At 41.1% G+C, this 26,165-nt stretch overlaps 1 protein-coding gene across 16 annotated transcripts in view; it reads left to right on the top strand.

Moving 5' to 3' along the window:
* SRPK2 (SRSF protein kinase 2) overlaps positions 1 to 26,165 on the top strand; it is a 317,158-nt gene that overhangs the window by 89,903 nt on the left and 201,090 nt on the right. For 6 of the 16 annotated variants that reach the window (XM_073238989.1, XM_073238986.1, XM_073238987.1 and 3 more), the window contains exon 3: positions 510 to 623. The exons of 9 other annotated variants lie outside the window; for them this stretch is intronic. In XM_073238989.1, the coding sequence (XP_073095090.1) occupies positions 510 to 623 (114 nt within the window). Of the gene's footprint in view, positions 1 to 509; positions 624 to 21,967; positions 22,114 to 26,165 lie in introns of all 16 variants that reach the window. One more of the 16 variants, XM_073238996.1, reaches the window with a different exon arrangement.

The raw sequence follows: 26,165 nt of genomic DNA, 5'->3' as shown, positions 1-26,165 counted from the left end.
ATTCCCTTGTGTTGGGAGTTCTGTGGACTTCCATGGTCTGATAAGACTATTTCCTTCTCAGATTGGGAAGTTTCAGCAATTATTTCTTCAAAGACACTTTCTGTCCCTTTTTCTCTCTCTTCTTCTTCTGGTACCCCTTTAATACAAATGTTGTTATGTTTTGATTGGTCACACAGTTCTCCTAATATTCTTTCATTTCTAGAGATCCTTCTATGTCTCTCTACCTGAGATGATTCTCTGTATTCCTGTTCTCTGATTTCTGTTCCATTAACACTCTTGAACCTCATCCAGTCTGCTCTTAAATCCTTCCATTGTTTGTTTCATTTCTCTTAACCTCCTTCAGAATTCATCCCTTACCTCTTGCATATTTCTCTGTAGCTCTATTAGCGTGGTTATGAGTTTTATTTTGAATTCTTTTTCATGAAGATAGGTTATTTCAGTCTCTCCAAGTCCTCTCTCTGGCGTTTGAGGGATCTTGGACTGAACTAGGTTCTTCTGCCTTTTCATAGCGATAGAAGTGCTTGCTGGCGAGTGGTGCGTCTGTCAGCTGGGAGAACAAAGTCCCTTCCTGCTTGCTGGTCACCTTGCCCGTCTCCACTGCCTGTGCCGGGCAACTGCACACAGTAAGTAGGCTCTGGATTGATCCCCTGAACTGCCATGGGCTGGGCAGCCCTTTGGAAGGCCTAAGGCATTTGTGGTATTTATAGGCGAGCAGTGCATGTTTGCTGTGAGAACAGAGCCCCTAAGTGCTTTCTGGACTCTGCACTGGTTTCCACTGCCTGTGCTGGTCAACCAGGTGGAGGTGGCAGCCTCTATGTTAATCCTCTGAGCTGCTGTGGGCAGGGCGGCCCTCAGGGTGGCTAGGGCATTGGTGGTGGGTGCAGGCAATCAGCGTGTGTTCACCGTGAGAACAGAGCTCCTACGTGTTTCCCGGACTCCGTGCTGGCTTCCTCTGCCTCTGCTGGGCATCTGGGCACAGGGGGTAGCCTCTGGGTTAATCCCTTGAGCTGCCGTGCATGGGCCAGCCCTCGGGGTGGCCTAGGGTACTAGCGGTGGTTGCAGGTGATCAGCACATGTTTGCCATGAGAGCAGAGTCCGTACGTGCCTTCTGGACTCTGGGCTGGCTTCTTCTGCCTCTGCTGGTCTACTGGGTGCAGGGGCCAGCCTCTCGGTTGATCCCCTGAGCTGTCCTTGCAGGGCCACCCTCGGGATGGCCTAGAGCACTGGTGGGGATTGCAGGTGAGCAGTGTGTGTTCATCACGAGAATAAAGCCCCTTTGTGCCTTACGGGCTCTGCGCTGGTCTCCGCTGTTTGTTCTGGGCAGCTGCACGCAGGGGGCATCCTCTGGGTGTGGCCCGGTTAGCTGCGTGCTGTGAGAAGACTCTGTGGTTACTGTGGGTGGGACTGTTCCATTGCATTAAATATATCATGCCCCTCCCTTCTGGCCTGTAAGATTTCTGTTGAGAAGTCTGATGATAGCCTGATGGGTTTTCCTTTGTATGTGATCTCTTTTTTTCTGTCTCTGGCTGCTTTAAAAGTCTGTCCTTATGCTTGATTTTTGCCATTTTAATTATTATATGTCATGGTCTTGTCTTCCTTGTGTCACTTGTGTTGGGAGAACTGTGCACCTCCATGGCCTGAGTGACTATCTCCTTCCGCATATTGGGGAAGTTTTCGGTAATTACCTCCTTAAAGACGCTTTCTATCCCTTTTTCTCTCTCTTCTTCCTCTGGTACCCCTATAATGTGAATATTTTTCCGTTTGGATTGGTCACACAGTTCTCTCAATATTCTTTCATCCCTAGAGATCCTTTTTTCTCTCTGTGCCCCATCTTCTTTGTATTCATCTTATCTAATTTCTATTTCATTTACTGTCTCTTCTACTACATCTAATCTGCTTTTAAATCCCTCCATTGTATTTTTCATTTCAAATACTGAATTTAATAATTGAATCTCTGTTGTAAATTCATCCCTGAGTTGTTGAATATTTTTGTGTACCTCTATGAGCATGTTTATGATTTTTATTTGGAAGTCTCTTTTAGGAAGATTGATGACTTCAGTTTCACTTGTCCTTTTTTCTGGAGTTTGTGAGATTTTGCTTAGAAGCAGATTCCTTTGATGTTCCAGGTTTGTATGTGGTGCTGTCTAGTACCCAGAAGCTCTACTCTCTGGAGCTCCTCAGCCCCTTGAGTGTCATTGGGGATCGCAGTGGAGTGGCGCTGGTGCCTGGGAGGAGGAAAGAGCTGTTTTTTGCTTCCAGGCTGCTGTGCCTGTGTCCATCGTCAGAACCAGTGGGCCGAGCGCACAGGTGTAAGTCTTTGTCCTTTGGGTTAGTAACTGCCATAGTTGGGTTCTCCCCCTGGGTGGCGTGACAGCAGGACAGGGACTGCCAGTTGTGAGTCTGTCCAGCAGGCTGGGAGGAAGGCTCAGCAAGCTGCATATCACAGAGGGGGCCCTCAGTGCTGTGTAGCCAGCCGGGGGACGGACCACCTAAAGCTCCTGAACGTTCCCAACTTGCTGGGCAGGGTGTGCTGGTCCAATTTTATCCACCTATCCTTTCTCCTGAACACCAAGCTCTGTGCAATCCTTGCCACTTTAGCAGCCCTCTCGCTGTTAGGAAGTCTCTCAGACTGCCTGCCTTTCTTTTGTCCCAGAGTAGCTGGATGTGGATACCTGTTTTCCACAAGCGACTGGAATCTCAGTGTCTCCAAGTATCCCCTCTTGTGTTAGCTTTCCAACCCCACAAATCTCCAGAGCACCATGCAATTTAGGTTCATGTTCCCAGAGCAGATCTCCAGGGCTGGGTGTTCAGCAGTCCTAGGCTCCACCCACTCTGCACTCCATTTCTCTCCTCCTGCTAGTGATCTGGGGTCAGGGAAGGGCTTGGGTCCCTCTGTATCATGGCTTTGGTATGTTACCCTGTTCCGTGAGGTTTGCTCTTGTCTCCAGGTGTGTACAGTCTGGCTTAGCCTTCTTTCCTGTTGCTCTTTTAGGATTAGTTGTAATAACTATATTTTCATATTATATGTGGTTTTAGGAGGAGGTTTCTCTCTCACCTCTGATGCCACCATCTTTAATCCTCTGAATCACACTTATTTTTTCTAATCTAGCTTTTTATGCTCCATTTTATTCCACATAAGGTTTGAGGAGGCTTTTTTTGATATACGTCCCAAAATGGAGAAGTCTTAGTAGATAAAAATTAGGATCAATGGAAAAATGAGTAGAATAAAGGCTGGAGAAAAGAATGTCAGTTGGGTATTTGTAGATGAAAAGGAATTTACAGAAATTATGGTAGGATTACAATATAACATTTTCTCCTTCATGAATAACTATTTCTGTTTTAACATTTAACATACATTACTATAGTAATGAGAAAATTTTATGATAACATTAAAATTCTGAATGCTTTTGCCAGACTTTGTCCACACTGACATATGATCCATTCTCATGGTTCAGTTTGCTGCCTGTAGTTTTGTTCAGTCCATCCTTCCCTGAATTTTGGTTGGTCCAGCAGCCTCCTCCCTCACCCCGTACTGACTAAGCCTTGCACTTCCTAGCCTCATCTTTCTGGCCTCAGCCTAGCCTCTCTGCCTTTTACTTTCTGTTTGGCTCAGTTTCTGATCTTGGCTCAGACATCTCCCAGATCACCTGCAGGGGGAAGACTTCCTGGACTTCTTGTACTGTTTCTCAGCTGACCCAGGACTCTTTCCTCACTCCTCCATGAACTCTGCCTGGTTCCTTCATTGCTGTGACCACCACGTTATTTATGGCATTCTGTCTGTGTGCTTTTCTTCTCCACCGCATGAGGACGCAGACTGATACTTCCTCATTGTTTGTCCTCATGTCGATCCCAGTGTGTGGTGCAGGGTTGGCACAAGTGCCTGTCAGTTAAATGAGTAAAAACATTCTATGCCATCACGAGGTGCAAACTGGTAAATGTGGGCTGGATCATACACAATGTGTTTGTGAACCTCAGAATGCTTGGAAATGCTTGGAAACCTGGGATAGTTCACATAAAAATCCCTTCTTCCATATTCTCCAAAATGAGACTATGTGGCTGTCCTGCAAGAACATTCTTTCATGACGACTGTTTACTAGCCCTGGCTTATGGCTCTTGCCCCTTTCAGGGGGTTTGCCATAGTCCTTCTCCATCATTTTACAGGATGCCCCTTTACTCCTGTTACCTGCTGTTCCTGTGAGACACTTGGGATTAGATACTTGGCATGGAGGAAGGATGCACTGCATCCCTACAATCAGACCTAAGTCTGTCTCCGGTTGGTCTTTTGTAGAAGATGGGCCGTAGACAGTTTGAGGTTTTGGTTTCTGGCATGTTTCTGCAGTTTTCTATTTGAGGCTGGTTAAGTATAGAGCCTTACACTTGTATATATATGAGTAACAACTAAAACATACACAAAGTTCTGATGAGTTACATTTCTAAGGACATTACAGAGGCTGTCCTAGTGACACAGGCTCAAATGAAGTGGCTAGTTATGGAAAGTTTATCATTCTGAAGTTTCTAAATTCTTTAAAAAATTTTTTGACATTGTATTCCGTGTGTTGCTCTATGGTTTTTTTTTGGTTAAAATAAACTTTTCTTTCAGAAAATGCTTATGGATTTGCTTAGAGACATTTTTAATTCCTTTATGAAACTAAAGATGGCATTTTGTTACTTATGTTTGGAATTTTAAAGCATTAAATAAAACGTTTTCTTGATTGGTTGTAGGCAAAATTTTTTGGTCATGTTGCATAATTCCCATTTTATTTTCATAGGGTACTGATTATATGCCCCAATTCAAAGTATTGCAGCCAGAGGAAATGGGGCAATATTGAAGGGCTTCAAGCAGTGCAATAATGGGATCCATTTTCTGCTTTTGAAACTTGACTGGGTAGCAGTATGGGCCGAGAATTAGAGAAGTGTGGGGCACTTGGGGCAGAAACAGTGAGGGCTCCAGTTAGAGTGAGTGATCAGGAAGAGAGAGATTCTACCTGTTTTTGATGAAGTTACAAGTCTTATAAGTACTTAGGGTAATTATGAATCTCCTTTACAGATAAAAATAAGGGAATATTGGGAATACTGACTAACAGTATCCTCTTACGTTACTGTGCAGATCAAATAAAGGAAAGGGTAAGGTAGTCTCATGGCTGTCTGTGGGAGAAGAATCTTTCAGTTGAATAAGCAAAAACTAATGATTACACCTTTATGCTCTTGGCATGTTCAAGATGGAGGTGTCAGGTGTGTTAGGCACTACAGAAGTGGTCTTGATGATAGGAAGTAATTATACTAGCCACCAGACTGAGACAAGCCTGGTGGTTAAAAGCAAAGAGAGATAATCTGGCTTTTAGTGAAGAAATTTCCCATTTTCCCCCTCCGTGGTTCAGTTTTCTCTGCTGTCCCTGTAAAGTATTTACCTCAGAGGGTTGTTTCAAAGAGTAAATAAATAATTATATGAAAATGTTTGCAATAGCATCTGGTATGTAGTCAGTACTTAGCATACATTACTTCTACCACTATTACTATTTTTATTGATGGAGAGATCCTCAAATAAGAATTCTTCAGAGTGCAATTTGTTACATTATGTGTAATTATTGTAAATAGGAATATATGAGAAATATATATGGACTTCTATCTGATCTTCATTCTGATGAGCACCTACAAAGCTGTAATGCCAAATTCTTAATGTGATCTGAAGCCAAGAGTATTCTTTAATAAGGGGAATAAAAATATACTGGAAACAAGCCCTGTCCTACCTTCACCAACACTACCTGTGAGACAGACTGAGATGGCACATATATAGTTAAACGGAAGTCAGTACATGTCCACCATTCCTTAAGGTAATCCTCTGCTGCTCTTGATTGCCTAAAGATAAGTTCCATGTATGGTGGTTTCCATATAATGTATATGAACATTTTTACACATAAATAGTGTGCACTGGAAGCGTTTTCTAGAGCACTCTGAGAACATAATCCAGTGAGTGCTTGGGAAGTGAGATTGAAGATGGGAGAGTGGGAGAAATCCTCAGGTGCTATCTCAGTCTGTTTCATAGGTGGTGTTGGTGAAGGGAGGACAGGGCTTGTTTCTAGTATATTTTTTTATACCCCTTATTACAGAATTCGTTTCTCTGAGAACAGTATTATAAATTGTCATGGCCTCCATGGGAGCAACCAAAGCTATCACCTCAGACTTCTGACTTTGGGATGTATTCAGGTGATCATGTAGCCTTCCGCTTTGCCAAGCCATTTAGCTTGTATTATTTGTGTCATGCTCACTATGGTCTTATGAGGTAAGTATTTTTACTATGTTCTGTCTTTGTATTTATTATTTTGTTTCTTTTATATTCTGTTTTTTAAGGTGGAACCAAGTTTATTAATGATAGACTGTATTGCAACTGCTCTCAAGTGTAAAAAAATTAAGGGTGATGAATTAACTGTCAGGGATAGTAGGTAATTTGAATTTTAGGAGCTGTCATTCAAGTCCAGTCACTTGGCCAGAGCACATCTTCATCATCAGGGTGTATTCTACTTTCATTGTTAAATTATGATGGTGATTAAAAATATACATATATTTACTTATAAGATGTATATTTATAGTCAAATGTAGGGAATTCAGAATTGTAAAAAGAAAAAAGCCCTATGGATAGTGTACTACTCACACAACCATTTGGAATATAAATTCATCTGGGTTTTATATTATATCATACTTATATTTATGAAAGACTTGTGCAAGTCATGTTCATAGAGGTATACCTTTGATAATTTTCCTCAATGAATATTTTTCTGTGTAAAAGTATAGTATAAATGGTAAGATTTACATAATACTTGGAAACCACAGGACAGGGTAACCCTGAGTGCATGTCCATTGCTGGGTGGACAGCACTGCCAGGGAGTGCGTGCAGGGTGGAGGCTTTTCTCACCTGACCGTTCTTGCTACAATTTGTCAGGCTTCCGGGTTGGCAGCCTGCCAGAGTTAAGTTCTAGAGTAAACCACTTACATACTGGAAATCATTTGATTCCATATCCCTTTTTTTGTTTTTCATTTGTTTATTCTTTTTTTTTTGTTATCATTAATCTACAATTACATGAAGAACATTATGTTTACTAGGGTCCCCCTTCACCAAGTCCCCCCTACAAACCCCATTACAGTCACTGTCCATCAGCGTAGTAAGATGTTGTAGAATCACTACTTGTCTTATGTGTTGCACAGCCCTCCCCATTCCCCCCCCCCACCATGTTATACATGCTAATCATAATACCCCCTTTCTTATTCCACGCCCTTATCCCTCCCCTCCCTCCCATCCTCCCCAGTCCCTTTCCCTTTGGTAACTGTTAGTCCATTCTTGGGTTCTGTGATTCTGCTGCTGTTTTGTTCCTTCAGTTTTTCTTTGTTCTTGTACTACACATATGAGTGAAATCATTTGGTAATTGTCTTTCTCTGCTTGACTTATTTCACTGAGCATAATACCCTCTAGCTCCATCCATGTTGTTGCAAATGGTAGGATTTGTTTTCTTATGGCTGAATAATATTCCATTGTGTACATGTACCACATCTTCTTTATCCATTCATCTACTGATGGACACTTAGTTTGCTTCCATTTCTTGGCTATTGTAAATAGTAATGTGATAAACATAGGGGTGCATATGTCTTTCTGAAACTGGGATTCTGCACTCTTAGGGTAAATTCCTAGGAGTGTAATTCCTGGGTCAAATGGTATGTCTATTTTGAGCATTTTGAGGAACCTCCTTACTGCTTTCCACAATGGTTGAACTAATTTACATTCCCACCAGCAGTGTAGGAGGGTTCTCTTTTCTCCACAACCTCACCAACATTTTTTGTTGTTTGTCTTTTGGATGGTAGCCATCCTTACTGGTGTGAGGTGATATCTCATTGTGATTTTAATTTGCATTTCTTTGATAACTAGCGATGTGGAGCATCTTTTCATGTGTCTGTTGGCCATCTGAATTTCTTCTTTGAAGAAGTGTCTGTTCAGCTCCTCTGCCCATTTTTTAATTGGATTATTTGCTTTTTGTTTGTTGAGGTGCGTGAGCTCTTTATATATTTTGAATGTCAAGCCTTTAGTGGATCTGTCATTTACAAATATATTCTCCCATACTGTAGGATACCTTTTTGTTCTATTGATGGTGTCCTTTGCTTGTACAGAAGCTTTTCAGCTTGATGTAGTCCCACTTGTTCATTTTTGCTTTTTTTTCCTTTGCCCAGGGAGATATGTTCATGAAGAAGTTGTTCATGTTTATGTCCCAAGAGATTTTTGCCTATGTTTTTTTCTAAGAGTTTTATGGTTTCATGACTTACATTCAGGTCTTTGATCTATTTCAAATTTACTTTGGTGTATGGGGTTAGACAGTGAGCCAGTTTCATTCTCTTACATGTAGCTGTCCAGTTTTGCCAACACCATCTGTTGAAGAGACTGTTGTTTCCCCATTTTATGTCCATGGCTCCTTATCGTATGTTAATTGACCATATCTGTTTGGGTTAATGTCTGGAGTCTCTATTCTGTTCCACTGGTCTGTGGATATATTCTTGTGCCAGTACCATTGTTTATCCTTTTTAAATGACCATGGAATTCTTTAACAGTGAAGCTTTCTCACATGTAGCCACTGTAGCAGGTGGAAAGGCATTTGTACTTCTAAATTTTTCAGTAGTCAGGTTCTTTTAAAATAGCATTAAAAATTAATTACTTTAATTAATAACCCCTCTCCCGCCCCTGTTGGGAAGTCATGGTTAAGGTAGTTCATTATCTCTTGGATTATACAGTCTGACTCTTAGACTAAAACCTCCTTTTGAGCTGAGGCCTTCATGTTTCCAGGCCACATTCAGTTGCCCCTGCGTGATGGGTGGTCCCTTTCTCCATTAAGCAAAGTTGTGAAGTAAGAGGGAAAGGATTGTATTCCTTTCTCAGAACTGGGGTGACATGATGTCACCCCATCATGGATGCCTGACCATAAATGTGAGTTTGCATTTCTGTAATCAACATTTAAGTTGTGTCTAGTCATTCCTTTTTTCAGTATTGTAGTTACAACTCCACCTTCTTGGTATTATTTTCTTTTGCATGAATGCTCCTGTGATAGTGTTTTTGTTCAAATTCTGAGAAATTTATGATGTGTTCCTTATTTTCTTCTTAAAACTTACTCTCTACTGAAGTTAGAGATGTACACAGCATTAAAATGGATTGCAGACATATAAAGACATTTGTAAGTGAATGTTTTGGTTAAATGGTTTTCCAACTGAAGGTGGCCTCTTGCCAACACGGGGGCGGCAGTTGGCCAAAATGTCTTTCTCCATGACCGTTTTTCTCTTTGCTCAGGCAGAGTAACAGCCTGCTACTTTAAGGGTAGAAAACGCCTCTCCTTTTCCCCTCATGAGATTTTGAAAGAATGTTGTTTGCCTGTCTGAAAAGAATTGACCAGAAGATGATTGTTCTGTGGTCTGTAAAGTTAAAAAATTTCTTCTTAAACAATTTGGTTTTAGCAATATGTCCTATGCAATAATAATTCACAGTTAAGACTTTTCTTAATGTTCTGAAACTATGGTACTTTTGGTAAATATATTTGAAAGTATGAAGTGAGAGTACAGAGACAGATGACCCTCCAGGGCCTAATTAAGTCCTTTAAAAGCTGAAAGCGCTGTGCCTCTTCTCTCCTTGCCAAATGAAAAATGACAGTACTGAAAGGCCTACTAAAGAAGCCCAGCAGAATTCTCATTGTTATCCATGGCTTTAAAAAATACATAAAATATTTGTCTTAAAGAACAAAGCACTCTTAATTGTTTGGTACTACTCTTTTGTTGGATCCCTAAGCATATTGAAGGGAATCAGAGTATGCCACCCAAGATAAGTCATTTTGGCAAAAATGTTATTTTGAGCTGAAGGCAATTAGTTCTCTGCCTTCCTCTACTTTCTTTATAAAAGCAGGACATGAATTTCCATTTCTCATACCAGGAAGAGGAGAATGACTATTTACATTAACAAGTCTTACTCGACAGCCATTTACTATATGTATCTTCATCACTCCTCACCCTTGCAAAAGCCCCAAACCCCTTGTCCTTTGTTTAGCCTCTTCATACTGGTCACCCCCCTTTATTAAGATGGTATATAAACCTATCCCCTTGAGTTACTCATCACTTAGTTTTCCTCCAAGTATGCATTTTGTATGTGTAAATAAACTGTTTTTTCCCTGTTAATCTTTTATTGATTTGATTTGTGGGTCCCAGTCACTGAACCCAAGGAGGATAGAGAAGTTTTTTTCTCCCCTGTGATATCCTTTATCTTTTTCCTTTTGGGTAATTTGGCACTGACTCTCTCCCAAATTTTACAAAAGTTAACAAAACAAGAATGAAGAAGAGAACATAGTTTTTCAGAAGGAAGTTTTTTGTTTTTCAAAGTTATTCTCTAGAATAAACCAAATATTAGTTCTTTTTTATGGTCCTATGTATGCTGCTATGATAAAATAACATGCAGCAGGATTTTTGTTAAGTAAACATTCTATATTCTCTCCACCTAAGGCTTTAAGAACACAGAAATCCATTAAAATAGGTACTTGACTGAAGCATTTTGAACAATAGCAATTTATTGCCATAGAGTCTAGACTGGAGTGATAGTTTGTATTTTTCAATTAGGTCAGTTAGGTCAGGGATCTTCTTTAGCTATGTGGAAGTCTGGTTGTAAACCATATACTCTCTGATGTATCTCTAGTCTAGGAAGGTTTTAGGTTTTCTTTTACTAAGGAGGTGTCCTTCTGAGGGGATCTGTAAGCACTGTGTGGCAGTTACTAATAGCAAGCTGGGGCCAGCTGAGGTGCCCAGAGTGGATCACTTTATATTTCATTAATCTCTGATTCCTATAGTCACAGTTCTAAATGAAAAGCTAAAACAAATATTTTGGTTTTTCAGTTTGTCAGTTTTTCTTACCATTAGTCATCTGACTTAAGGCTTAGGGTATTACCTAATGGGAAACAAAGGGTTAAGACAAAACACAGTCTCAAGTCCTTGGGTAAGGCATTTCTGTTTACTGTAGTGTGTGTATACTTCTGCCCTGTTCCAAAAAGAACTTAAGGTGGCACTTCTCAGTTTTTATGGTCTGAGTAAGACTTATTTGTAAATACCCTTCACAGTCTCAAGTTAAAATGAATCTGGCTCCAGATAGTGTGTGTAGTTACTCCAACAAAGCTGCCATTGTACCTCTAGATCTTGTTATACCTTTAGGGTTCGAATATGTTTACTGGTCATAAATCTTTATTCTTTGTGGTTAGAATCAGTTTTTGACATGGCCAAAAGTTATTGAGCGCCATGTCTGGTGAATAACCTGGATAGGCAGTCTGGGTTGTTAAGAGCTTTTGGTTTATTGTTTTTGACTCATGTACTATGAGCCAGAACGTTTTCAGGGTGATGAAACCAGTCTCTGAGCTACAGTTAACTCCTTGTTCCATCCAGCAGACCTGAACAATGGGTTCCATTGACTCTTGGTCTTTGTAGAATGCTTCTGCCTTAGCAGTGCCATTGAAATCAAATACACAAGTTAACATTGTCCTTACTTGTGATTTTGATACAGATGTTTTCTTGGTTTGGACTGCAGCAAAGTTTTTCATTGCAGATTTCTTGTTTTCAGGTCTTAATGAAAACTTCTATCGTAAGTTTTACTAATTTTCTAAAAATGTTATTTATTTATTTATCTAGCTGTTAATGAAAGACCCACAATAGAGAACAGGTTCTAACTGCTTTTTATCACTTAGTGAAAATGTTTGGAACAATCTTCACCAACTTTCCATATATTTATTTGCCACTCCCCCATCACTACCGCCCACCCCAACTTTTCTTGTGTTCTGATTTTCCTGTGTAATCATTTAATTGGATCAATCAAATTATTTGTTTGATAGCATTTTATATATGAGGAAACAGACTTATCAAAGATAAGACATACTTAATTTAAGGAATCAGAGATACCTAAGGAGTCAAAATGTAAATCTCAATTTTCTGACTCTAATTTTGAGGGTTTTTTTGCAGTACATAATACTGCCATGATGTAATCAATCTTTTATTTTCTTATAGTAATGTGAAAGTTAAGCGCTTTCCCCTTGTGTTTCCATGTATTTTACTTGTGGATTTAATGCCACACAAAACTAAATGTTAATTTTTTTCTCAATAAGTTCATTTTTATATTGACAGGGAGCTTAGACATGCATTATCTCAAATGATTTGTGTTTGGCCTTGAAAATAGTTGTGGCGCAGGAAAAAGTTACAGTACATTCCTCCCGTGTTTGTTCCTTTTGTTTCCATAAATCATGTCAGAAAATCAGTTACATTTTAGTCATATTTGTGTTTGTGCCTTAACATTAGTTTCGCCTAGTCATGATGTATATTTTGTGTTCTAAAATTTTCTTTTTAGTTAATTTGTGCATTTAAATTAGGTTGAAGATTTGTTAAATATTATGTTTCATTTTTGATGGTATCTCATATGCTTGTGACTTAAAGAAGTGATCATTTTTTTCCACGTATAAATCAAGTATAAAAATCAAATAAATATTCATATTTGACCTGATTGTTTATAGTTCATAATGTGTGATCAAAACTGAAAGTTTCTGTGATGACTGCCCTTGTACTGTTCACCATGTAAGAACTTATTCACTATGTAAGAATTTGTTCACCATCTAAGTAAGAACTTGTTTGTTATGCTTCAGAAGATTGGAGACTGACGAGAATTAGGCTTGAGATGGGTTAATGATTGAGCATTGACTCCTCTATACAGAATTTTATTGTTGTTAACAACCATTTGATCAATAAATATGAGAGATGCCCTATCAAAAAAAAAGTGATCATTTTTATTTTGGAAATATTTTAGACTGGTGTAAATGTTTGTGTTGTAGACTAAGAAATATTCATTTGGATTGTAGTAGCTCCTGTCACCTGCCACTGAATCCATTCCCTGGGGATGAGACATGGGCATTCACTTAGACACCTGTGTGAATGGCAGCTTCATTGGAAATTTGAGCGTTGAAGGGTAGGTCCCCAAATAAAAATCAGAATACCCTATTGCAGGTGAGAAGATTGGATGAGACTGTGCCAGAACTAGCACATGTTCACTGCAAGTCCATTATATGATCATCTTGACTTAGGAGATGGTAGACTTGCCTCGTTATACTTCTGTAGTGACAGTTAAGTATTCAGCTCAAATACAGTCACCTCCAGCTCTTCACACATATAGAAGATTCTTCTAACACTCTTGTTCTATATAGATGGATATTTTTTAAAATGTCCCTTCTTTCTGGGCTTTAATGGTCCCCTCATTTCCTCTTCTAACTCTAGAGCAACCATAAACTTACTCTGAGGAGAGCCCCAGGAATTATTAGGTCTTGTGGGAAAGGGTGCATTGTCCCCAAGAATTTGCTGTGGCCCTTCACTGCCTATTGATAGGCAGACATTTAGCAACTGTGTTCTCAATTTTTGTTCACAAATGTCACATTAAGCACCCTGCCACACACAAACTCTCAAAAACTCAGTGGAAAGAGATATTTATATGAAAGATTATGTGAAGGACATGAAATCCATCCATGCTGTCATAGTCTAAATTTTTATGATTATATTCAGCTAAGCCATTTTGGTGACCTGCATTCCTGGAAGCATTGTATCAAAATGGGTTATGTTCCCTGTGGGATGAAGGGATCATTATATCTTTCCTGTGCCCATCATACAACATGAGGTTACTATTTCTAATTTTTTAAGGTTCTTCAAAAGTTTAAAAAGTTCCTCTTTCAGGTAATCAAAATGTACTTATTTTCCTTAACTAGAAGTAGGTGTTAGCTGTAGTGTTTTTAGGTTCCAGGTTTTTTGGTAGGCTTTAAAATGTGAAAGATGAAGGGTAATATCAAAAAGGGGCATTAAGATATAGTTAAATAGAAAAAAGTACAGAATATCATAGCACCAAGTCTTAAACCTTAAAGATAAAAAAACCAAGGCCTAACAAATTTCAGCATCTTTCCTAATGTTTATAAAACTAAGAAGGGCTTGGGATCGTACCTGTTTTATGTCTCTTAAGTCTAGTGCTTGTCGCAGTATCTTACACCTCTCTTGAAGTTTTCAGGATTACTGAGGTTATTGGGAGCAAATGCTGATACTTAGGTTGTGGGAGGACGATAAGAGCCAGCAGAGCAGAGTGTGCTCTGTGTCAGGTGTTACAGAAGTTAGGAAGAATGACCGCTGAGCATTACCTGTTTATTTGGTCATCATCATCGGCAATTCTGTTGAGTGCCTGCTGTATTAAGGGTGTTGTGTTTAGAGTTCTTTTGTGTAGAGGGAGGAGGAGCTTGCCATCAAGGGCTTATGGCCAAGGTGTGAGGGATAAGGGAAGGTGAGTCTTTGCAAGTGTTGGAAGTGATAGACATGATCAGATGACCTCTGAGGCCTCCTTCAACTTTAAGAATCTGTGACTCTTTTGCAAGCTGCCATTTATTGGACTTCTCCCCCAGGGTAGAAACTGTGGGTGTGCATTTTATTGCATGGGGCATGTGGCATGCAATAAAGGTGATGTTTTTTTCAAAATTAGGGATATGAAAGAAGAAGAAAGTGTTGGTGTTTTACTTTAAAAAACTGTGCAAATAAATGTAAAGCTTTACTGTTTTTAATATAGGTAGTTTTATTCAGGCAACAATTGACTCTATTTACAAGATTCATTATTCTTTATTCTTAATTTCTGAAAAGTTAGCTCACTGATATTTTTTTCAAGAAGATTAATAACGTGAAATTCTTAAAACAAGTTTATCAGTCATCCTGTCTTGGGCTCTATGGAAACTTGCTTTTTTTAAAAAAAATTATATAGATGGAAAAAAATGCTGTTTAAAACATTGAGATGAGACAAAGCCTTTAGCTGAAAGAATTTTGGGGACCTTTAACTTCACTTGGAGGTATCAGGCTCTCCCGCCTGGACCCACTTTCCAGTTTCAAGAATGAGAAGGTAAGACTGTGGGGACAGTGAGACCAGCAGCTGACCTCTATCCAGGCCCTACAGAATGAGGGGCATTAGAGGATCTTGGGCTTCTGTTTCTAGGGCCTGCAGGAGAAGTTGTGACCTGAGGGACAGCCTTTAGAGATTTGGCATTGGGACTTGCTGATGATTCTTAAAATCCAGCAGGAAACTGGGAATAGTTGGGGGTGGGTCTCTGAGGGTCAGTGGAGTGGCGGCCTGGGTAATTAGGGCAGATTAGCGTTGCTAGTCACAGTGGATAGCTTAGGCTCGCTGAGCTGAAAGGGATATGGGAAGGTGGCCAAGCTACCCTGTGCTGTTGCTGGTTTTCTTGGTGGTGATGGGATCACTGTGTTGGAAACCAAGTGAAGACCTCCCGGGGAGTCAAGGCTTTGCTGGAAGTGGGCCCCTGGGCCTCCTCTCTCTCTGCTGGGCTGGTATGGAGTCAGTTGGGGGAGAGCAAAGGGTGACCTCTAGGCTGGTGGTTGGAGCATATTCTGAGCCACACTGCCCTGAAGCCCATTTATTTGATAATTTTGTTTGCTTTTATAGATTCAGAAATAATTATTATACTGTAGTAATGATTGGATTGAATTTTGTTGCTTTCATGTTTAGTGGGGTTTTTAGCTTTTTAGTCCTCTAAAGTGTGCCGCCAAAAATACTAGCATGCAGAAAAGTCTGCCATGAATGCAGAGCAGTGAGAATTCTGCTCCCCCTACCCAACAAAGCTATTTCCTGAGCAAGTCCTGTTTTTCCACATCTTTGTATATTGCTTATGCTATTTCCTCTTCATAGAATGTTGTTCTCTACCTGGTGAACTGTTCAGCATAAATACCACCTCTTCTAGCTGTTTGCTGAGTCCCTTCTCCTGCCCCCCTGTACTTGGACTTACTCTGTGTTTAACACTGCTCACTTTGTATTTTAGTGAGCTGATTATGTTGCTTTTTCTTGTATTAGTCTATGCCTTATTTACTGTTATATCCCTAGGCCAAATATAGGTGGCCAGAAAACATTTGTCAAATAAATATTGTGATAAGGGGCAGATTTTGGATCACGTAGAAAAAAACAAAAAAGTAAGTAATCTATATACAATATACAAAAATTAACTCAAGATGGATTGTAGTCTTAAATATAAAACTACAAACTACTAGGAAAAAAATATTAAGAGAAAATCTTATGATCTGAATTTGGCGGATTTCTTAGATATACCAAAAGCATGATTTGTTAAAAAAAAGATAAATTTGGCTTCCATCAAAGTCTGTCTTCTGTTCTTTGAAAGACACTATTGAAGATAATAAAAGGGCAAGCCATAACCTGATAGAAAATATTTGCAAATCACATGTCTGATAAAGGACTTTGATCCAAAATATATGAAAAACTTTATGAACCCAAGAATAAGAAAAGACACCTGTAACTCTAGGGGGAAAGTTCCGGGGCAAAATACCTTTGAAACTGAAATCAGTCAAAGTAAGAAATAAAGTTAACAAACCTATTTATTTCTTACAAGCAGCCCTCCTGTCTTTATCTTGACCAGGCTGCAGCAGAAGGGAGCACTCCACCCAACCTCTCCTGTCCAGATAAACCCTTGCACGCACTTGTAATTACCTATTGATACAGAGATGGACCACTCTCTCCACCCCTTGAAGCACCTATTGATATGCAGATGCACTAATCCAGGTGAGAGATTCTGGAAATATTACAATTTTACCCACAGGCCACCCCTCCAGAAATCTCACCTCACAATCTACATGTTCCCCATCTTCCACAATGGCCTCTGTGCAAGAAAACTGGAGCATTGCAACCAGGCTAATAAAATAGTAACAGCAATAAAATCATGATTATCCTTAAGCCAGAGGCTTCAGCTAGGTTCATAGTCCTAGGCAGATTAAGTGCATAGCTCACCCATTACACAGGTAGTCAGTAGCTGAACAGGCAGGGAGTTCAAAGCAATCATCGTGCAGCAGCTGCAGCCAGTGTGGCACATTGAGGCCACAGGACTGTAGAAGAAAATAACCTTGATAAGATACATGTTTTAAAGACATCAGCATAGGCAAATCTTGTCCATCAGTTAGAATACATGCAAGAGAGTAGTCCTGTGATAAGACAGTGGTAGGAATGGGATGTCGTCCTGGTCTAGTATACCAGACTTTCACCCTGCTCCCTGTGGGAGTTACAGATGGGTCAATATATAGGACTATGGGAGGTACATGCACTGACCATAAAGATAAAACAAAACTTCCCTGTAGATGCTTTTACCTCCTGTATGTTTTGGGTACACTACTATGATCTTTGGGGGCCACTCTGCTGTTACTGCAACAGCAAGGTGACAGAAGGGCCATCACTGGTCCATGTGTTAAAATGTCCAGGGCCATGTCCCTTCAACAGTGTCTTCAGGGTTTAATGCAATAGGTGCTGGCAGGGTGTTGCTCTGCTGGCCATATCCTGGCCTCAATAACTCTTCTTTGATTTGCACATACAGTTGTATAGTAGAGGCAGCAAGGTGTGTTAGCATATCCACAGGGCTCAAAGCTCCTTTTCAGGGCTTCTCATTCAAATGCCGTAGCACTGTCCATAAACAAACTGATCAGCCCCTTAGATTATTGGTGTCTGACTTCAGGCCAGATGTCAACAAACGGTTGTACCTCTCTGTCTTGCCTGCCCCAGTAGGGTTATATAGTACATGAAACTTCCACTTTATTCCTAATTCCTGCACCCATCCTTGTTTACACATGTCCAGTAAAGTGGGTGGGTGCCTTGATCACTCTCAGTCACCTGTGGCCAGCCATAGGCTGCAAAGAGATGCTCTAGGCCCATCTTGGTGGTTTGCTAATTTGCACAACGTGCAGGAAAAGCAACCAGTAGTCCAGTAGCTGTGTCCACACAAGTCATGGCATTCTGATATCATTCTGATATGGGCAGAGGCCCAATATAGTCTCTCTGCCACCCTTCAAGGGGTATCAGCCCCTTTATTATTGTCCCATGTTGCTGTGGGACTCGATATAAGTCCCTCTTAGGGCACATAAGGCCCTCCTTTCAGGTTCGGCTGACTTCTTCAAAGGTCAGTGACAAGCCCCACTGATGGACTATCGCCCACATTGTCTTTTGCCCTGGCTGCAACAAATGCTGATGTAACCGTTAGGCTACATCAGAAGCAGGCTTTCCTTCTAGCCATGTGTCTACTTCATCATTTCCTGGGGATGCTAAAGGCAAACGGCCAGTCACATGAAGTATGATAACAGTCTTAGTCTGACCAGAGGCCCATAGGTCTTGCCACTAGCCACAGGGTCAGCCGTCAGTGCAGACAACTATATGGGAAGGCTCCTGGGTGATCATGAGCCATACTCTCCACAACTCAGCCCACTGGCTGCTCTTCCCCTCTCCATCCTCCATCCATATTGTCTCAGTCTTACGATGGAAAGCCACAGCCCTCCACTTAGGGGGCTGCCTACGACTGGAGCCGTCTGTGTACCAAGCATCTTCAGATATAGGGGCTTTTCCCTCCTGATGAGTACTCTCAGCTACGAATGGCTCAAAGTAAGTTCTTCCTGCTTTCCAGTGGTGTATGTCACTGGTTCTATTAAGTGTTGGAGTTCTCCACCTATGCAGCGAATAGAGAAGGAGCTGTGCTGCTGTAAATATGTGCCCCATTTGGCCAGTGTAGGCGACTGTGCCATGCCACTCCGTGGCCTTTGGGTACAGTCTCGCACTCACCCTGCAATGGGATACGTGGTTATTTCCTTGGTTGGAGCTGTTCCAGTGATGGGCTCCATAGCCAGCAAGGTGTGGTACACAGCAGCCTGTTGCTTCTCTGTCAAGGTGTACCGGACCTCTGCTCCTTTCCATAGTTGTGACCAGAATCCAGTGGGTTGGTGTGTCCAAGCTGCCTCCCAAGACCCCATCCATAACCATCTTTGGTTACATGAATATCTAGCTCACAGGGCCTTGTTGAGTCCATTATACTCAAGGCCTGTATGGCCTTGACTGCTCACTCAGCAGCAGTAAAAGCAGCTGCACATGTCTCATCCCAGTCCCACCTGATGCCCTTTCGTACCAACTGGTATAAGGGCTTCAGAATTAGTGCCAAGTATGGGATAAACATTCTCCAGTAGCCCAAAAGACCCAAAAACTCTTGTAATACTGCTACAGTGGTAGGGGTAGGGAGAGCCTGGACCTTATCTATGACTGCTTCAGGAGTAACTTAAGTTTTATCCGACCAGACAAGCCCCCAAGAATTTTACAAACCAGGTCCCTGAACCTTGGTGCTGTTCACAGCCCATCCTTTCTCCTGTAGATGTTGCAACAGTCTAAGAATTGCCCCTTCTAAATCTGCAAGAGAATCAGATATGAGCATAATATCATCAATGTAGTGATAAAACAAGCACCGTTTGCGGTTTCTTCCAAGTGGCCAAGTCCTGGACTACGAGTTTGTGACAAATGATGGGACTGTGGAAGTATCCCTGTGGAAGGACAGTGAATGTCTACTGCTGGCCTTCCCACATAAAGACAAACTGTTCCTGACCTACCTGTGTTATGTCAATAGAGAAGAAAGCATTAGCAAGGTCTGCTACTTAATGATACGTCCCTAATTCATGACTTGGTGTGTCCATAAGGGCTGCTATAGGGGAGACAGCAGCATGCAAAGAGGGTGTGACTTTATTCCATTCCCTGTAGTCTACAGTCATATGCCAGGAGCCGTCTGGGTTTTTCACAGGCCACACTGGGGAATTAAAAGGACTATGAGTGGGCTTTATGATGCCCACCTTCTCCAACTCCTGTAGAGTTTTTCCAATTTCATTTTGCCCCCCAGGCAATTTATGCTGCTTAGTATTTGTCACTCGTCACCTGCAGTGGTCTGTAACCACAGGCCCTGCAGGATATCTACTCCCAAAATATATTCAGGGATGGGAGAAATGTACGCAGTATACTCCTTTGGGGTTAAACACCCCATTCCCAATGGGATTTGGGCTTTCCTCACTCTAATTGCCTTACCCCCATAGCCATCTACCACAGCAAGGGTACTAGGAAAATGCCCAGTGTTGCCATAAATCAGAGAACATTTAGCTCCTGTGTCCACCAGTGCCAGGACACGTTGTACATTCACAGGGGACCACTGAATTGCTAATTCTATATGTGGCCTCCGGTCCCCACCATGTCCCTCAGGGTGGGGGCCTTGGCCCTCCCCTAAGTTGAACCATGACGCCCAATTGTCATTCTGTGGGGTGAGGGCCCAGGTGGAGCCTTAGTACTGTCCCCCATGAAGTCTTGCAGAGAAAACGGCCAGACATGGAGCTTTGTCTCCAGCTTCCGTGTTATGGACCTCAGTGGCTGGAATTGCAGCTCTGGCTTCAGTTGTTGCCACAGTTCTAACAAGATCCTATTGGGTTACCCATCAAGCTTTTCTTTCACAACTCTGGCCTTTATCAAATCAACCTACATCTGGGTCCTCGAGACCTTCATGGGGCCCTTTGCATCTCTCCTTTCAGTTGTAGTCCATACTTCCTTCAGTGCTCTTATTGTTTCAACATCTCCCAGATATGCTAAAGTACAAGTAGCCTCACTAATGGGTTGCCCTATGTGGGGGGCAAGAACAGTCCCTAGGGAACCAAGTAGAGATGGGGAAGCTATATGGAGCACCAGATTTCTCATTCCTTTGTTTAACAGCGCCTCATTGGCGTCCTGGGGGTCTATATTATAGATGATATTTTTCATGCCCAGCTCCCTTAACACCTACTCGAGCTCTGCATTCGTTTTCCAGCTAGTGGGTAAATATGGTAAATCACCCTGAATAGGCCAAACTGCCCTTATGGCTGCTGTCAGCCAACCCAGAACCGCCTGATTCCCTGACATGTGATGGGCACTTTGCAACTGCTGTTGGTGAGAAGGGTGAGTCATTAAGGTAGCCAGTCTGTTCATTTCAGGACCCAACGTAACAATGTTTTCCACCCCTATATTCCAGAGACACAAAAGCCATGTAGGCAGAGGTTCTGATGGCTTCTGCTGATACCAGATGCTCATGTCCATCCTGGGTCAGAGCATGGAGTGCTCCAACCTGGGAAGGAGGGCAGCTCCTCCCCCTCAGGATCCTGCAGTTGTGTTTTTACTTTCTTAATTAAAACCAGGCAGGCCTTTAATAGGGAAGAGGTTGGTGCCTCGGACTCTGGCCTCAGTAGCAGATCAGCCCTTGGCCCCACCCCATCATCCTCTCCCAACACCTCCTCCACCATCTCCAGAACTGAAGGTATTGCTTTTTCCACCCCATCCCTCATGGCCTACTGCAATGCGAATTCTCCGGCCGTCTCCTCCCTTGCTGCTGCTAACTTATTTTCCAGGAGCGCAACTTGCCTTCTCAATAACTGTCTCTCTCCTCAAGGGCATCCCATAGGTCATCACCGAGCTCCTCCAAGTGATTCTGAAGTGTGTCTCTCTCCTGCCAAAGTCTCTCTCTCTCCTCAATAACCCTCTTTCTCTCCTCAATAACCCTCTTTCTCTCCTTGATAACCCTCTATCTCTCCTTGATAACACTTTCCACTATCTCGAGGAAAAGGGATCCCACAATCCCGGCTGCTACACGGCCATTCAGGGCCTCTAAGCAGTCTTCTATATGACGGAGGGCTAATTCTGCAGCTTCCAGTGTCTCCACCCTTCCCCAATTCTGGGGAAGGCCCCATCCCTCTAGGAGGTCCTTTACCCTAGGCCAATTATCCACCAGGGGCTCCCCAATTGGAAGCCTCACATATAGGGGATTCCCAAGTGAAGATGCACCCTCTACTGCTGCAGCCACTGGGACCTCCCTGTCATCCCTAGAGGCAACCCACCCAAGGGTTGCACCCATGTAGAGAAATTTTGGGTTGAGAGATCCTGCTGACTACCGCCAGATGTAACTCCAGGGAGAAAATTCCAGGGCAAAATACCTTTGAAACCAAAATCAGTAAAGGGAGAAATAAAGTGGGAGAAACCCATTTCTTTCTTATAAGCAATCATCCCATCTCTCTCTCAACCCAGGCTGCAGAAGAAGAGAGATCTCCACCCAGCCTCTCTGGTCCAGATAAGCCCTGGCTTGCCTATATAATTACCTGTTGCTATGGAGACGGACTACTCCTCTCCACCCCTTGGAAACACCTATTGATACGGAGATGCACTAAAGTCAGGTGAGAGGTTCTGGAAATACTGCAATTTTTCCCACCCATGCAAAACTTTTTAATTGCCTTAATGAGACAAAACTAAAGGTATCTCTTAAGTTAGAAACTAAGGAATTTGGTCATAACTTGAGATTTGGTAACTGTGGTAGATTTAGAAGACTGATACTATAAATCAAGAAAACATCAACTGTTTGCTTTCCTGTGTACTGTTACTTTTGTAAAATTATATCTTTTATACAGAGAAGGGCTCTCGGCACAAAGCTTATTGTGTTTGTCAGAGTATTTTGAAAATGCTTGTTAGAAAGCACTTGTGGAGTGTTTTGTGAAACTGGCTATGAAGTTTCATAGGATATTCATGTCCTCTTTAGATCCATTCTTTAGTAGGAAAAAATAAGATTTGTTCTCTAAGCCTGAAGGTAGTAAACCAGCTTACTAGACTTTTCTCCTTGTGGGGTTAAATTGGATAATGTTCATTAGAGGTGTTTTCAGAAACCATGAACTGATATGCTAGCAGTTCATATCCTCTGTCCTGAGAATTTGAGGTAACTTTTGCAGCCTCTTCTACCTGAGAAAGGTGCCTTCACTGTGGCCATGAACCTAACCACTCACTTCCCCTTTCCAGCCCCTGGTAACCTCTCTTCTGCTTTCTGTCTCCTAATTTGCTTATTCTAGATACTTTATATAAGTAGAATTATACAATATTTATCTTTTTGTGCTTGGCTTATTTCACTAAACACATTTTCAAGATTCAACCATTGTGGGTAAAATTGCAACATTTCCAGAATTTCTTGCTGGGCCTTAGTGCATCTCTGTATCAGAAGGTGTTTCTAGGGGGTGGAGACAGGTAGGCAATCTCCATAACTAATTATAGGTGGGAGCTAGAGCATATCTGGACTGAAGAAGTTGGTTGGGGTCCCTTTTTCTGCAGCTGCATTGTGAGAGAAAGAGACTGCTTGTAAGCAATAAATGGGTTTCTCCCATTTTATTTCTCCCTTTGATTGATTTCTGTTTCAAAGCTATTTTACCCTGGGATTTCTGCCCTGGATTTACAACCATGTTGTAGGATGTGTCAGAACTCCATTCCTTTTTACAATGGGATAACATTCCATAAATCCAATATAATTTAATAATATATTTAATGTAGTATGTCTGAAATAGTCTGACATAAAGATGTAAACTGTATAAAAATATTAATAAAATATTTTCATTCTGTTTTGTACTAAGCACATCTCTTTTGTACTAGCCACAGTTCATGTGCTCTATAGCTAAATGTAGCTAGTGGTTACTGGACAGTGCTGCTCTAGAATGAGGGAAGGATTACTTAAGACTATTAAACAGCACAACTTTTTTTTTTTTTAAGAAAAGTAATTTCTGTAAGATAATACTAGAGAAAATTGTAGTAATCAGTTACAGGAAAAAAGGATTTGAAAAGTGACAAAGATCCGAGCAAAGCTTTTCCTTTTCCTTTGTTTTAAACTTCAGAAGGGATAGGAGTCTGTAGAGGAAGAAATAGTTCAGTGAATTTCTTTTCACCAGAACCTCTGATGAGAAGAGCTAAGGAACACTTGTGACAGGATTTTTTAAAAAATTGAAGTATAATTCATACACAATCTTACATTGGTTTCACATATACAACACAGTGGTTCACCAATTACCCCCATTATTTAATTCTTACCCCACTAGTGCGGTTACTACCTTTAACAGGGTTTTTAAATTTAATTCATATTGTCCTAGATACAGTGCTGGTAAAGAGTAGGTAGTTTACATTTTTGAGTAGAAGAATTTGAGGATTTGAATGAGTAGAACTGAACCAGAAACTGTTGCCCAAGCTGTGGAATTTTTCCTTTTCAATCCCATTCCTTGAGCTTTGGGGAGCATGCCTGATTTACGTTAAGCACTCTTCTAGCTCCACGGACTGTCAGGAACTAGGTGCACACTGATGAGGTGTATCCTGGAGATGCCCACTGTCTGCCCTTTGGGATGTGGCTTGCTGTGTGCTACATTCCCCAAAGGCCTTGGAGTAGGTGTGCACCTGCCAGTGCAGGCAGGCCAGCATCTGGTGGATGGCATACCTTGGCTGGAAAGATGAATTAGAAGTGCAACTCCTGCCTCTGGAATTTGGATTTCTGAAATGGAGAGACTAGGTCAGTTCAGTAGGGCTGGTATATCATTGTAGATGATAATCACATTGATTTTAGAATTTGATAGACCTGGGGCCAAGTTCTGTGTCTGCCACTTAATATCTGGAAGACTTTGGACATGTTACCTTACCCTTTAGGTTTTCCCCCTTTTAATTATCTATAAAATAGGGTGACATTTGTATCTACTTCATAGTGCCTTTATGAAAATAAAAATATGTATGTATTTGTATCCTTGCCAGATTCAAGAGTTATTGTTGTTATCCTAATGCAACGCAAGGGTTATTGTCACCGCTGTAATACAGAGGAGCACGGCATACTTTCATATTCTATGTGCAAGCTGCAGATACAGAAGTAATCACTTGGAAAGAGTGAAGCAGGTGCTTGGAGAGAAGCAAACGTACTGTGGCAGTGGGACTCTCGAAAGGGAGCAAGACTAGAACTTTCCTAATAGGAGCCTTGATGTAGAACTCATAAACATTCAAGTGTTATAGATAGTTTAAGAAAAACTTTATGTTCATGTGGGAAACTACCTGTCCATAGTTTTCTCAGCAGGCCAGAATGAGCCAGTTTAGAAGAACACACCTATAGTGACAGATGGTTGGCTGTAAGGGCAACATAGAAAAGCAATAATAAGTAAAAAGCAGTGTTCTAATCTGGAATCTTTCATGCTACAGGAGCAGACCTTCAGCTACCTCTCAGAGGCCCAGAAAATATTGGAATAGTGCCTGCAATGAAAGGTTTTGAAGTAATCAAGAAACTTTGTATTATGTTTTGTTTACCTGAATCAAACATGAATGTTTCAATTCAGAATGGCTTACATAAGATAGATAATCTTTTCAACTGTCATGAACACATGTCCACATACCACTCATTCCTCAAAGCCCAGCTGGCTGAGGTTTACCTGTATTTCGGAGGAGAGATACAGAGGACACCATGCTGTGGGAGCAGTGGAAAACTAGGAAGTGGCTGGGCAATCCTTTTAGGATAAGCAGTGTTCCACTTTTGCCCTCTCATATCTTTCAGTTATTCTTCTGGTTAAAACATATTTTAAAATTGAGATCTTTCATGCATATAATATATGAAATATGAATGTGTTAAGTTTAAAGAATAATATAATATCTGAGTACTCCCCCATCCTAACTCAGGAAATACAATGCTATTAGTCCAGATAATATCCCTCTTCTTTCTACCCTACTCCTTTCTTGTAGTCTCCGTCCAAATTGCAGACCGAGGTAGGTTTAGAAAAAGGAGAATGTTGGGTACTTAAGATGAGTTAAAAGACATGGGCTAGTATATTTCAGTATAAATTGAGGGACTATTTTGTTATTGAAATAAATAATGATATGACTGGAAGGAAGTATTAAAAAAAATGAACACTAGAATTAAAGCTCTTTTCTTGAGCCATTTTACATTTACCTTTCTATTGCTTTAGTACTTCTGTGGAAAGTGTTTCTTACTATAATTGCCATGAAATTTGACTCTAGCTTCTTGAGCACATGCCTTCTGCCTGCATGGTCTGACAAAAGATCCCTATTGTTTGGATGGCTGTACTCAACATTTAGTTTTTATCTTCAACTCTCAATTGTGGGATTCTCTGTTTCCACAGCAGTAGCATATCTTTGATAAGCACACCATCCATTAGCTGGAGACTTGATCATTTTTGGGCTGCTAAATTCATACCTATATTTTCAGAGAGTTTTTTTTGTTCACCAGTTTATTTCTGCCATTTAATTTTCTTTTAGGAGTCTGCAGGAATTAGAAGGGACAGACTAAATTCAGTCTTTAAAGCTAGTTTTAATGCTGATTGTGCAACCTCCTTGAGAGACTCCCTTTCTTTCTTTCTTTTTTAAATTAAGGTATCATTGATATACAATCTTATGAAGGTTTCACATGAGCAACATTGTGTTTTCAACATTTACC

Source organism: Manis javanica, chromosome 6, assembly GCF_040802235.1.
Source record: "Manis javanica isolate MJ-LG chromosome 6, MJ_LKY, whole genome shotgun sequence".
NCBI lineage: Eukaryota > Metazoa > Chordata > Mammalia > Pholidota > Manidae > Manis > Manis javanica.
Note: the sequence above shows the minus strand (reverse complement) of the source record. Positions and strands in the feature narration are given on the sequence as shown.